The sequence below is a fragment of the Anoplophora glabripennis genome, unplaced genomic scaffold (assembly GCF_000390285.2).
Source record: "Anoplophora glabripennis isolate ALB-LARVAE unplaced genomic scaffold, Agla_2.0 scaffold775, whole genome shotgun sequence".
NCBI classification, from domain to species: Eukaryota; Metazoa; Arthropoda; class Insecta; order Coleoptera; family Cerambycidae; genus Anoplophora; species Anoplophora glabripennis.
In genome coordinates, this window is record NW_019416856.1 from 93551 (window position 1) to 109042 (window position 15492).

General features: G+C 31.4%; 1 protein-coding gene across 1 annotated transcript in view; it reads left to right on the plus strand.

Annotated features, from left to right (window-relative positions):
* Positions 1 to 15492, plus strand: part of LOC108913899 (balbiani ring protein 3-like) — a 67638-nt gene that overhangs the window by 20024 nt on the left and 32122 nt on the right. Inside the window, exons 3-4 of the mRNA XM_018719553.2 lie at positions 2717 to 2866; positions 3843 to 4055. Coding sequence (XP_018575069.1) covers positions 2717 to 2866; positions 3843 to 4055 — 363 coding nt within the window. The remainder of the gene's footprint in view (positions 1 to 2716; positions 2867 to 3842; positions 4056 to 15492) is intronic.

Sequence of the window (15492 nt, forward strand, 5' to 3'; positions counted from 1 at the left end):
ATTTACATACTGACGAAGTTATTAATTTCACATCTTGACAACAACGAAGTCTGTGATATTCAGAATGTAACAGTGATTATAAGAACTTTACAACTCACTTTTTTGTAACTGGAATTTTTCATTCAAATCATTAATTTTATAAGATCGGATGGGTCTTGCAAAAAAGTATGAATTTAAGTATTTTTTTATTTAGAATTATATATAAAGTATAAGTTATTGATAAATGTCACATAAACAAACAATACTAAACAATGTAACAAAAAATTAACTATATTAGTTAAGAAAATTTAATTAAAATTACATAAATCTAATTTAATAGATTCTAGATTTTTGAACAATAAATTGTAGCCCTTCAAATAAAAATTCCAGTTACACAAAAAGTGGTCTATGACTTTTGATAGATATATGCCAGAAAGAGTTATTTGGAAAACATTTTTGAAATTAAAAGCTCTTTCAATGTTTAATAAAAAATGGCGTGCAACAAAATTCTGGGCATCACGACGCCAGCGTAGTTTTATTATTGTTTCGTTATACAGGGTGTTTCTTAAGTAGAGGTCAAAAGTCCAGGGGCTATTCTGTGGCCAGAAATAAGGGTTTTTTGTTATACAAATGTGTGGTCATAGGACAGCCATTATCCAGCTATAGCGTGTCAAAAATTGAAAAAAAAATCAGTTCTTAATTTTGACGGTTGAAATAATTTAACCAAAATTTGGTTGCATATTTACTATGACAGTAGATATGAAACGAAAAATTACCAGCTTTAGAAACTTACCAGTGGCGGAGGTGTAGGTTTCATCGATCATTATTTGCCAAAAAATATATATCACCCTACATAATATTGCAAATAAAATAGGTCATTATATGCACCACTGTATTATCTTCACTTTTTGTTTCTTTGCACTTTTTTGTATTCCAAACTGATTAACAACAAAATTAATTTATTTATTTGATCAAGTACATTTTTCCGATACTCATTACATTACTTAAAATAACAATAATTAATTAACAATAGAATTACTTTATTATGATTTACTATAACAAATGTTGGAAATGGCCACCTTCAGCCAAAATACATACTTCAGATCTTGAAATTGCAGCTCGACTTGTAATGTCTTGAGATGTCACCAAACAAAAAAATTAATAGGGTTCATATCGGGTGATCTGGGTGGCCAAGGTTGACTTGGTTCTTGAGTGCCTCGCTCAATCACGTTATTACCGAATTCATTTCATTTAAAAATTCACGAGCAATTAAACTAAAATATGGGGGAGCTTCATCGTGCATAAACCACATTCTTTCTGTTAGCGCATAGAGAACATCGTCAAGTAGTTCAGGTAAAACATTTTGAAGAAAACGTCTGTAGTAGGCACCGGTTAAAGTTCTTGGTAAAAAATAAGGTCCATCAAGAAAATTTCCAATAATACCCATACATTCAAAGAAAACATGTTGAAATCGAATTCCATTTCCATGAGGGTTTTCGGACCAAACATATTTATTGTGGAAGTTCATTATAGCATCTCTGGAAAAATTTGCTTCGTCGGTAAACAAAATGCCAGCGGCAAATATTTTGTTCAATTTTTTACAAAATCCAGTGGCAAAATTGGAGACGAGCAGGATAGTCTTGCGGCAGTAAGGCTTGAATATTTTATATGCGATACATGTATAACTGTTGATGCTTAAAAACGGATCAAACTAATTTATGATTGAAATTAAGATTTGCAGCGATCTTCCTAATACTAATATTTAAGGCTTCTTCAATTTCGCATAGAATAGCTTCCATCAACTCAGGCGTTCTAACACTCAAAGAATCGGTAATAAGGTCATTGAACGAGACACTCAAGAACCAAGTCAACCTTGACCACCCAGATCACCCAATATGAGCCCTATTGATTTGTTTGGTTTTGACACGCTATAGCTGGACAATGGCTGTCCTAAGACCCCACATGTATATAACAAAAAAACCCTTATTTTTGGTCACAGAATATGCCCCCGAATTTTTGACTACTAAAGAAACACCCTGTATACCTTAATTTCAAGTCTCAGTCAATCCAAACTAACTATACCGTTAACATGGCAAACGTATTTCCCATGATAAAACAATCACCCTGTACAATAGTTACACCTGTTTGAATATTGGTACAAAACTTTGACTATTTGCAAAATTAGTTGCCAAAATAATTTGTAGTATGGGCCAAATAACAACATTTCACTGAATTAGCTATTAATAGTACCATCGTCATTAGATTTGTCGATTTCTGCTAGTGTTGGCTACTTTATTCTTCCTCATTTTTAGCGCAACTAATGAGTGCAATTACAATGAAAATTGACTTGAACATGTATTCAGAAGGCATGTCGCGTTTATATTTTTTGCAATAATTAACAATGTTCTGATGTGAAAGAGTTAAACCTTGAATTTATATAAAAACATGACAATTTCCCGTTACAAATAATAAAATAAATGATTATGATCCTATAATATTTTATGCTTTGGATGAAAAATGGACTATCACAACAAATACATTATAAATAAAATACGTATTTATTAGATAATGAAATATAGAAGTTTCTAAGGGCCTGTCCAATTTTATTCTTATCATATTGTCTACATATTACATATTATTATATTTAAAATGTCCATAGTCCTAAGATTACATAACACTTTAAAAAAATATTTAGTTGTTTGGCATGAAAATATCTACACAATATTTTTGGTTGCAGACGAAGTATCAGAAAACAGTTCGAAGTGCCCAATATTAACGGAATGCCCTTTTCGAGCGGAGCCTTGCAGCGAGGATGGTGACTGCTCTTTGGACTCGGTTTGTTGCAAAGCCCCATGTGGAAAAGTTTGCACAAAACAACTGTTTACAGGTAAAATCTTTAATATTAGCAGAAATAATGCCACTAACCAATTATTAGTCTCAATTCTGAAATAGTAGATATACAGGGCGTTTCAATAAAAATTGGACATAGCTTAGGGAAATTTTCAGAGTTAAAAATATGACTATACTTCGATTAAAAGACCGAGACGTAGAAATTTTGCATTTTTTCGGAGTTATGTCCCTTGATATCACTAGAAAAATATAAAATTTCTACTCCAATGGCATTTTCAACTTTGTTGTGGAATGGGTACATGTAGAATGGATTTACCACGTCTCTGGAGATTCTCAACCAGCACTAATCATAGTTTAAAGAAGAATTTGACAAGCACTTTATTTCAATGAACAATAATTTTTATTTATATTTTAATATGAAAATAGTAACAATACTCACAAAATATAAACCCCAACGCATCTTAAAATCGAATGTAAGTTAATGTTGCATCTGTTTGTATCAGATTGAACTTCTAAAGCCCGTAATTAGTGTACTATTTACATTTGAAATGTCTTATGCACTGCAGAAGATAAGTTTTTTATGTGGAAATGTATGGTGAAAAGCTCACTTTGCTTTCTTATTTAGTTGAGGAGATAGTTTCGCTGAAGCTGTGAACATTTCAAATGTTTTAAGAAGATAAAGATTGATAACATGTGAATATCATTTGATACAACTTGTATTTTAAACATTTTTTATATTATTGATGTTAAGTACTAGAGCAATTGAAGAAACCGTTGTAAATGGGACACCCTGTATATTGAAATCATAACAAAGTAACCCATTTTTGTTTTTTACCATATTTTGATGTTATTGAAACTACTTTTTTAAGAATCTGATCCCAGAATTGATTAAATAGATTTTGCTACATTACTTGAATACAGAGCATTTAATATAAGCTGAGATAAAATTATTATAAATTTATTTTACTTGTAATTTGTATAAATATGTAAATTGCTATGAATTCTCCTCTCAGGATGCCAGACGCTGAGAATGGCAGCTTCGAGAAGAGCCAAAGCTCTGGGCGTGGACGCCAAAAATGTTCGCATGCCAAGATGCAATAAGATGGGTGGTTTCGAACCCGTCCAATGTGACAACGAAATCATAAGCTCCTGCTGGTGCGTGGACGAAGCAGGTTTTGAATTGGCAGGGACTCGAGCACCTGCCGCAGCTTTAGTGAACTGCACAGGTAAGAAATTTTAAAATTCCTTGTATTTAGCACCTAAATTGGCAATATAATTTAGATTTTCTCGAAGCAACTCTGACATTCGCTGCTTTATTTTAGGTATTTTATTTCATATTACTAGAAACATTTATTTGTAAATAAAGTTACTTAGTTTCTAAGTACATATTTTGAAAAAGTGTCTGTGGTAGATCGTATGTACATAAATTATAGTGATAGTAATGATAATAATCATAATAGTGAGAATAATGATAATAATGATAGTGATGATACTAATGATAGTGATGATACTAATGATAATAATGGTAATAATGATAAAGCTAAGAATGATAATCATAACAATAACAATGACGCCAACAACAACAGCAACAACACTGGCAACACCCGGAACAACATTCGGAACAACTGGAATAACATCCGGAGTAACACTCGGAATAACACTCGGTACAATACTCTAAACAGTAGCCGGAGCAACTGCCGTAGAGCACCGGTCCTTTTCAACTATACAATTTTTCTAGAAATCTCGACATGTAATCTCTCTTTGTAAAAACTAATGTTTTTTTTCTTCCAAAATATGTCGAAAATAGTTAAAGCTGATCTAGGAAATGTATTAATTTAGTAACAGAATGGTCTGAACCTTTTTTCGTTGAGGTAACTATTTTTCTATGTCTTGTAGTTTCGGAGCCTTCAATACATACATCATTAAATAGTTCACCTGGTATCTATATAAATAATCTTGCTGTAACCTGAGGGATTATTTCTTTATTTAACCATCTACCGTTATGACTAATATCATAACGAGTCTGGATTTCAAAAGAGTTTACTATTCAATTCTCGAAATGGAGTTTATAATTTTCATTATAGTTTAATTAATACGTGGGAACTTAGAAATGTTGTACGTTCAGACAATGAATACCAGACACTTACCGTATGTCGCTCATGCACAAGGTAATCCAGTGGTTGGTTGTATAGGGTGACACTTAAGTTGGAAGAACAAGAAAGAAACACCAAAATTTCCAGAAAGGGTTTTAATAACAATAAAAACAGAACAAACAAACAAAATAACGACACAACGGGCTCGAACAACATTATTAATTAATTTATTGACACGCGACAGCGTACCGAGATTCAGGGAATGTGCGATCCATAACAAAATTTGGAATGACTTTATCCATTATTAAATTAACCCGAGTCTCTAAACTAAGTAGACTGCTCAATGTGAAACCCAAGGAAGAACTGCCTGCTTTTCGGATCTCTCCTGAATTCGACACCTCGCTTCGATACGCCCATTTCTTGGGTCCAGAAGTTTCTGTTCTTATCTTATTGGCAGGAATCTGAATACCGGGACGCTTTGGTATAACTACTGTGTTAATAATTACCTAATTGACTGGACTTACATTTATGTAAATAATTATGTGACTAACTGAACTTACAAGTAACCTTTAGCCTTCCTCTAGTGACTCCGAGTAGCAATACGGGACGGATTAGTCAATCTCATTTAACATATTCTTAATAGCTTGGAAAATCTGCCTAAAAACCAGCTATTTGATCTATTACTTTCCTTTCCAATTATTATCAATTTAACAATTTGATTTAATTCTAATTTGTAACTTCTACGCTCTTCTCGTGGTTTCGCGTGTTATTAAAAATATGGGTTTCTTTGTTCTGTCCCAGCATAGGTAGGCGCCTCCCGGACGCGACAAATGACTGTCACATGGCCCCGACGGTCTAAGTGAACTTGTCCAAAGATATCCTAAATTTCATTAGGCTTTCTTTGAAGGATGGTCTTGGCGACGTTAAACCTACTTGAAAACTCCTAACTTTCCAATAAATTAGTGTTGACTGAAATATTTTACTTTTTGGTCCATCCGTTCCGAGAACTAATAAATAAATTACTACGCGTCCCGGCTTTTGTTACATTGTGGAATCGAGGTGTGCAACTACAAAAACAATTAAGCATTAATTTAAAAATATATCTGAAAAGGCAATTTTAAAAGAAAAAAATAAGTTACAGGACAGTCATTCATTTTTCACGTTTAGCTGGAAATTCTTTTATCAGTAAATATTTTCCACTAACTACGTATATTTTAGTTGCATCATTCATATTTTTTTAATTACAAATAGGTCACACTTTTGATGTTTTATTAACCAAAAATAATCAACAAAATAAATATAATTTTTTATAATACTTTTTTGATTTCTTTAAATTTTCTTCTTTTTTTCTTCTTCTCCTATTTCTCCTTCATCGTCTCCTCCTCCTCCGCCTTTTTCTTCTCCTTCTTCTTTTATTGCTGATTCTATTGATAAAACGACAAAATTGTGAAGATATGAACCTGGATTCACGATACGAAATTCTATCCAATGCAAAATATGAACAAATGAATCACCGGCACCATCAATGACACCCAGACGTCTCTAACAATAAATTTTTGGATAAAACATATTTTTTAAACATATCCTTTTAAACTGACGTGGAACTGACTTCCTGACTGCAGTTTCTGATTCCGCAGAACATTTTTTCAAATGTCACCATTTTATCCTATTCAAATATCAAAGCAAATAACAACAAAGAGGATTATGGATCAACCTGTCACTGCTAGAGGCTCCTATCGGGGAGAAGTAATTTACAGAGCAATAACATAATTATAACCTTTTTTAGTTGAGCTCACCTATTGAATATAAATATACATATGTAAATAGTAGTAATTGTGTTTATTTTTATGCTTATACTAATCGTAAGTGTAAAAACAAATATCACATTATTGAATTCAACAATCTAACTTTATAAACATTTCCAAACAACATTGTTTTATTGTTTTATTTGCCTTTAGGTACTATAAATGTTGAAAACTGTGAAAAAGATTTAAAAACATGTTATGAGACATGCGTAAATGAATTAAATCAATAATTATAACATCAAATGAAAAGCTACTAAAAAAAAGATTAAAATAAAGAAAATGAAAAGTAATTGGGAACGTACAAGTACATTGCATTGATACTCTTCAGCATTTTTGTAAATGGAAAACATCAGTCAAAATGTACATACAAACACTGTTCATATGAAATTTGTCTTATATACATAATAAATTAGGTACAAAAATAATAACAGTTGCTAACACTAAACTATTATCAATGTTTCAAAACAAATCGTCCTTGTTCTAATAAGTAAATAGTGTGATAAACACTATGAATGACTGACTAATGATTTCATTTCGGAATTTCCAAGTTACAACGCGTAATGTCACGCTTAACAACTTTAACGGACACGTATAATTTTTTTTCCAATATTCGTCTCAAGGTTGGGTGTCCTGCAATAAGTATACAAATAAAGGACGGTATTAATTTATAATATTACAAGCTATGTAAATAAATTAAATTGCAATTTATTTCTGTTCAACAAGATGAAGAGAAAAGAGGTGTGTCAATGTACATTTGAAGTGTTTAAAACATGTATTATATGATAAGAAAAATTATTAAATAAAAAATAGATATTTAAAAATAACGAGCGTTCAAATAAAAACGTGGTCAAGTTGGTTCTGAAAATTTGGACGTAGGGCGTAGAGTATAGCAAATGAACTTAAACGTCATCTGTCAAAGCGCTATATCGCCGCTATCAATTTGAATATTTTCGTTTTAAAAAGCGTTTAAAATGGTGTTTTCTCAAGAACAAAAAGTGTTTATCATAGAGTCCTACTTTAGAAATGGACGCAAGATTGATGGAATATGGAAGTATTCTATTGAGGAATGTTTCATAGAATTTCAAAATCAATTTCCCGGCGTTGTTGAGTACAAAATTTTTCAAAGTGCAGTTCAGCGTTGTGTTAATGTTTTTCGTGAAACGGGCAGTGTAACAAGAAAAGAAGGAAGCGGCCGACCTAAAAAGCGGACTGAAGAATTAAAAGAAAATGTCCAACAAATAATGGAAAATGCGCCAAGAACTTCTGTACGTGTTTTATCACAAATNTGCTCTATGAACATAGACGTAGAAAACTACCGTTTATAAGATACAGGTCGTTGAAATTAACACAAATAAACTATTTTTTTTAAATATCTGGAAAATCACATCATAATATGTCTCATAACTCTTAAACCATTCACTTTTCGACAAAAATAAAAGAGTGTTTCTGCATCCGGAATGTGTCAGATCGTTGTAAAATGTATTCATATTACTAATTAATTCAGTGGCATAAAAGTTTTACTTTAAATAAGGAAACGATATTATTGTTCTCCGCTATTGGTTTTTGAATTTGGACTGTGTGCATACAGAACTAGGAGAAATATTTGAAAAAAAGTTTGTACCAAATTTGGATAAATTTGATGAAGCGATTTTCCAGATATTTAAAAAAATTGTTTTATTTTTGTTAATTTCAACGCCCTGTATCTCATAAACGGTAGCTTTCTGCGCCTATGTTCAAACTTTCCCGTTTATCTATTAAAATCTGGACCACCCAAATCTGTTTTATTTTTCCCGATTTCAACGCTTTGTTTACTTGAATAATATGTCTCATATCTCGTAAATCATTCACTTTTCGATAAAAATAAAAGAATGTTTTTTCATCCGGAATATTTCAGATCATTATAAAATGTATTCATATTACCAATGAATTCAGTGGCGTAGAAGTTTTACTTTAAATAAGAAAAGGACATCCTTGTTTCTCCGCCACTGGTCTTTGAATTTGGACTATGCGCATACAAAACTAGGAGAAATATTTGAAAAAAAAATGTGTACCAAATTTGGATAAATTTGATAAAGCCGTTTTCCAGATATTTAAAAAAATTGTTTTATTTTTGTTAATTTCAACGCCCTGTATCTCATAAACGGTGGCTTTCTGCACCTATGTGCATAGAGCAAAGTGATGTTAATTTTTGTTGTTTAGTAGTTTCCTGAAGTTTGTCTATTAAAATCTGGACCACCCTGTATACAAGCTGTTACAAATTCGCTTCTCACTACAGGGATCTCGGAAACGGTAAGAGATACGAAGTAGCTTAAATGGGGCAAAGTTGCATAATCACGGAACCAACATTATGCCTCTAAAAAATCAAGGCTAACATGATTATTTTTCGAAATATTTGAAAAAAACTGAAATTTTGGAAATCCGTTTTTGTTTAATTTCAGTCTTGTTTGAGGTGATATTGAAAAAAGAGAACACTTTCTCATGGCAACTTTTTGCCCTCTATCGAATGGCATAATCAATTTTTATGTGTAACGTTTCGTCTCTCCAGGACCATCGTCAACTTCAGTTTTTTTTAAATACGAGCCTGAAAATTTTATTAAATTTTTTGCAAGTCTTCCTGACCCCCAATACTGTACTGTCTCAGCCCCAACCAGATTCAGACGTTTTGTCTCGATAACAGACTTCGCATATTATCAGTTATTGTGAAATTACGCCCTACCCCAAGTTTTGCGAATTTATTAATGCTGAGAAAGGTTATTCTTCTATTCCAAGTGTTAAGACTTACAATGCAAAAAAAATACAAGATCATTAATATATTTTCCCATTTTCTATTTAATGGCATTTATAATATATTGCATGGAAATTTGTTGTTAATGAGTTTTTAATTCGTCAGATAAGTGTTTTAATTAATAACTAAAAACATCGACTGATGCCTCAACACTCTGACAGCTATCTGAGACTACCAGATATTCGGTGTCGAATCGTCATTAACGACATATCAAAATAACAGGGGTTTCCAAAAATTTATTCCAGGTGCTCGGTTACTGTCTCCATTCTTGATATTCTTATGGTTCTAGACGCAGATAACATAAGCAAATAACTATTGTGAAATTGTAATTAAAAAGCAGTTTATATTTATCGGTGGATATTATGTTATTATTGTAAGCGTTCAACGTAAAAGTCAACAACACCCCTTTAAAACATTTGGGTATACTCTTATACATAGTATTTTCATAAAATCCTCCAAGCATTTTAATAAAAAAGTGATGTTTTGGAAATATTTCACATTGCAGGACCGGTTGCTATCCCTGACATCGAAACGTGGGCGTAAAATGAATCAATGAACTCTTTCCTTGAATTTATTAAATTGTATAATTGTTAAACTACCTCCTCAGAGATTAACTTTCTATATTTTAATTCAAGCAAGATCGTTTCAACAGAAAAATAGTTAACATATACCAACGGCAGTTGATGAACCAACTTTTCCACTATTTAGAGGTTGTTATTTAAATATTATAATAAATAATTAAAATGGAAGAATACCTTATTTATAAAAAATAGTAACTTAAATTTCTCTTTTCGTGTCTTGTATACAGATTAGAGGTGCGGATACTTTCAGATAATTTGTAACTCCACAGTTAATTAGAATATAAAAAAGGTATATAGAAAAATCATACAAACTTGTGAGTGTGCGTTAGNTTTGAACGCTCGTTACAATAACGTATCAAAAATTATGAAATATTTTTCTCATCCTTTAAGAATAATTTCTTATATAAATATTAGTTATAGTGATGTCCAGAAATCTTTGATAAATTTAGAATGAAATGATTTTGCGCAACGTATTCAAAATGGCGTTACTATCTTGAGACTAAAATTTTTACGTTAACACTAAAAGCTAATATATCAGTAATATACAAACAATTACATTCTCGTTTTCTACAAAAAAGGAGTATAGTGTCTTTAATAATACACGACTTAATCGGTGGTAATCTAGGTTACACCGTAGATATAATTTACACCACAATTATTACTGTAATTATATCGCATGAAAATAGCTTCTATTATCATTTTTTCGTCTTGTTTCATTTCAGTTCAGTACCAAGTATTACGGCCATTTAGCTGTACTGAACTAAATCCATACACTTAATTTGGAAGCGCAATCTCGCAAATCGGGTCATGGCAGAGTTAAACGTCCGCTTTATAATAGCTCTATTTAAGCTCGGTGTGAACGAAATGAAAATAATAAATTTTAAAGAAAGAGGCACGGAAGCTTATTAATTATGCAGTTGTAATGCTTCATTTTATGCGGTCTTCATTAGTGATGGTCTAGTTATGAATGTTAGTACATGTTTATTTGATTTAATCTTCAATTTATGTTTTAATATACAGAGTGTACCGCACTCTTGTAAATTTAATTATTGTAGATTTCTCGAGACGAAGTCATTATTGACAAAAAACTTTGCATATCTTGAGAAACTATGGTCAGTGACCAAACTTGTGTTAAAATACACAGGGTGTTAAAATAACAGAAAATAACAAATTTACTTTGAGAAAATTTGTTAAGATATACTGGGTGTTATTTAAGTACGTGTCTAATCTTCAAGGGGCGATTCTTTGAGTGATGCTAAAATGAAAAATTTATATAAACATAGGTACGGCAATGCTTCGTTTTCAAGATATAGGGGACAAACGTTTTTAAAAAAAATCGTTTTTTCCTAAAAATCTTAATAATCCTTTACCCGATTTGTTGAAATTTAACAGTATTATTTGTAGTAGAAAAGGGCTAATTTAGCCCTAACTAGATTAAAATTATTAAGTCCAGTGCCGTCCCAGAGACCTTAACCAATATTTCTGACTAAAAAAGAATGTGCGTCACTGAAAAATTTATAGCTATAGTAGGATCATATTCGATGCAAAGTAATAAATCATTGCCTGTCAAGGGAACCAATTAAGTACGCTTTTAAGGGTTTTACAAATTGAATAATGTCTTTATACATTATGAAGGGACGAGGGGATCAGTTCAGGTCTGGCACCCTTGTTCCTAAAAAAAATCCTTTATTCTCATAAACTATTTATTTTAAATGTAATTTATTATAAATCCAATTTGTTTCCTAAATTCCACATATGTACTACATTTTACCTCTGTACGCGCCACTGTTGTTTACTTGTTTTTTGGAAGCGCTCTCTAATTGACGGTAAAGCTCGCCAGGTTAGTTTTTGAGGTATAACCGACCAGTTCGTACACTCGATGCACCTGGGCGACTACAGCTACTACCAGAACACAGTGCGTATGCAGCGGTATTTCAGATTTTACATTGAATTTCATTTTAAATTTGAAATGATTTATCTTACGCCTCCTAAAAATGATGACATGATTTTCCTTTGATAAAAGACCGACAACTTTTTGCTCTACTTTGCATCGAATACGATCGTACTATAGCCTTAATTTTGATAACAATTTCTATAACTAGAATAAACTATTGATATGGAAAAAAATAACGGTAGATAGGTACATCCCAGTTTTTGATAGTTTGGTAGTTTTAATTTTTTATTATATTGTCCCAGTGACATTCGATAAAGTGATCTTTATTTTATTATTTTTTTCTCCAAAAAGGACGCAAGATACGAAAAAAATTCAATCGACAAAAAAGTTGTATTTTTAGTTGCTTAATGCGACAAAAATTATAAAAGTTTTAAAAAGTCAGTGGCGCACATTTTTTTTGTCAAAAAATGCTACAGGTCTTAATAATTTTTCTCTAGTTAGCCCCTTTCTACCACAAATAACACTGTCAAATTGCAACAAAAATCAGCTGTGAAGATTAATTTAAAAATTCAAGGAGACTGAATTAATTAGTGATCTTAAACACTCTGGCAGTCTTTCAACAAGTCGTTCAATACAAAACATCGAAGCAGTTCTTGAGAATATTTGTAAAAGTCCAGGAACATCAGTTCGGTACCATGGTCAAGAATTGGGCATTCTGAAAAGCTCTCTGCAGCGTATTCTCACGAAAGATTAGCGTCTTCGTGCTTACAAAATTCAATCGACTGAAAAACTGAAACATAACTGACAGAAAATCCACGAGTGATTGTTGAGAAAGAAATGCACCCACATGGTGTTACTGTTTAATGCGGATTTTGGTCTGGAGGCATCGTCAGACCATTCTAAAATTTACAATTTTTAATTAAAAACCTGGGTTGTCTATCAAAATTACTTCTTGCTTGAATTTTGGGACGCCCTCAGACTGGGACTCATACAACTGTTATTGTACTCATATTAACAGAGTGAACACTTCATTAAATCCAGTGTAGACAGAAATTGATGCATTATTGAGCGTCATGTGAGTGAAATTTCACTCACCATTTTTTTCAGTGTAGATAATATACTTAAAGTACCAACAAAATTTGCGACTGACATATCTCTATAAAACTTATTATTATTCAGCACCTGTGTTGCAAAATTGTGGCAAACACGATATATTTTCAATTTTTGTGAAACGTAGAATACATTTGACTAGAATTAGAATAAAATAATAAATGAATAACCTTCACCAGGATGTAGATACTCGTATGCCAACAAGAACAACGTTTTGTCTTTTGAATGCTTTAATATTAAAATTTGAATATATGGGAGTTAACTTTTCCTATTTTATTTAAACCAGTATTATAATAAATATTTCTTAAAAACTTGTAGAATCACACAATATATACCCTCATATATTTTTACTTGTATTGAATGTTTCCTACTAATTCTATAATTTTTTTAACATCCATAGTAATTTTCAACAAGCTAGTAGCATAGTGTAAGTGATTCAAAATGCGAAAACACAATTAGCCAGCTAGTTTTATTTAGTACCTAGCGATTTATCAACAGTAACATGATAAACATTTTTGGAACCGCTGAGTCCGTTGATAGCACGGCTGCCTCTGTTTAAAATTTACAAGTGTCGGCACAAATCATACATAAAGATGCATAGCTAAGTCACAATTACAATTCATTGTTACTATATTGATGCCCCATTTTAATATGTTTATGAAAAAATGGGACAAAAACGCGGACTGCGTGCAATCTACGGCTGCAACTACTCTTTTTATTCCAGAGGTTCTCAATAGGTTTTTAACAATCTTCATTAATGTTAATTTTAAGCACTCTTTTGCAGTTTGATTGGCTACAAAGTAAACGTGTGAAATGTTCCAATTTAACTTTCAAATATTTTGAATGATCTCACCGATTTGAATAAAAAACTGTAAGACCATCGTTTTGCTTTAATTTAATAAGGAAGAAAATTGCACTAACTTGTAACCGAAAAAGGAATAAACCTTTTTTTGTTGCTTAGATATACCAAAAATGTTAGTATTATGTCATCTATTCCAGGCGGTTATGACTCAGTGAAACTCAGGTAAAAGGTCAAACCACTTCTCATTCAAACATAAATTTTAAAAACCATACAGGACACTCGTCGAACTACTGTGGCTCCTCTAAGCTTTCACTTTAGTCAGCCAACTTAATTTCGACATATATATACCCACTTGCCGACAACCGTTTCAGCCGGATGTTACTATAAATTATACCTTATTGTTACCATTGTCATACATACGCTGCGACCAGATAAAATAGTTGGCCCAGGAAATGACAAAAAAGGGGGATTTATAATCGAGATAAGTCCTATAATTAGGTACAATAATTAGTGTTAATTTAATTTAAGCACCTACTAAAATATTTTAATTAAAATGTTGGTATTCATACTTCTACCCTATTCATATTTCCACTGTTAATTTGTTTCTTTCTTTTATTAGATGTGGCATATAAGATAACTTGAATAAAACAGTAGGTAACTGAAGTACTGATTATAGATACTTTTTCACCAGAGTTTTGAAATATATTTTGTTTTTCCCCTGTTTATTAGATTTTTTGAAACATGAAAAAAAAAATAAAAACTTGATTAAATAAATCCTTGCTCCAAAAGGATCGGTCAAATTTAAATTAATTTATTTTCGCCTAACCAAAACTCTTAAATTCAAACGCAGACAAATAAAAAGTACCTACACATCAGTATCTATGTCAAAATCAATATTTTTTAATTTTTAAAACTGAGAATGGCGTTTCTTTTTTAACTAGGTTTGACAGTTTAACTTTGTATATCTTCTTCCATATAGATTTAAAGGAAACTGTAAATAAATGTTTGTACGATGGAGCCAAATGGTTTATTCAAAATATGAACAATTACATAATTGAAATTCTGAAAAAAAAGAACTACTAAGCAATCAATACCCTAAAAATCTTGCATTAACGAAGTTTTTAAAAATACTGAAAGTAACAAATTATATATATATATATATGTATAATAAAACATTTAGAAATTACAGATTAACGCAAAGGTTATATAAAAAAATTACATTGGCGATTCAAAACTTTGAAACACGGTCATATTTTCAATGGGATGTGGCCAAAATGGAAAATAAAAATAGCACCGTTAAAATAAAATTAAATGATACCACGATTATTTTAATAAACAGTGAAAAATGTCCTACATTTATCAGTGAATTTTTTAAAATAAAGCTCTGATTCAATGAAATATCGTTTTCGTAGAGTTATTTTTCTCACACTTGGTACTTATTTAGATATTAATACCAAATAAAATATAAAACAAATTGTGTGTATAGTTGGTACGATATCAATTGAAACCTGTGAATCTTAAAGCACAGGACCATCTGCACTTCTCTTGAAATTTATTCCTATGCTTTAGCCATGATGTGTCTCGTAATTTATA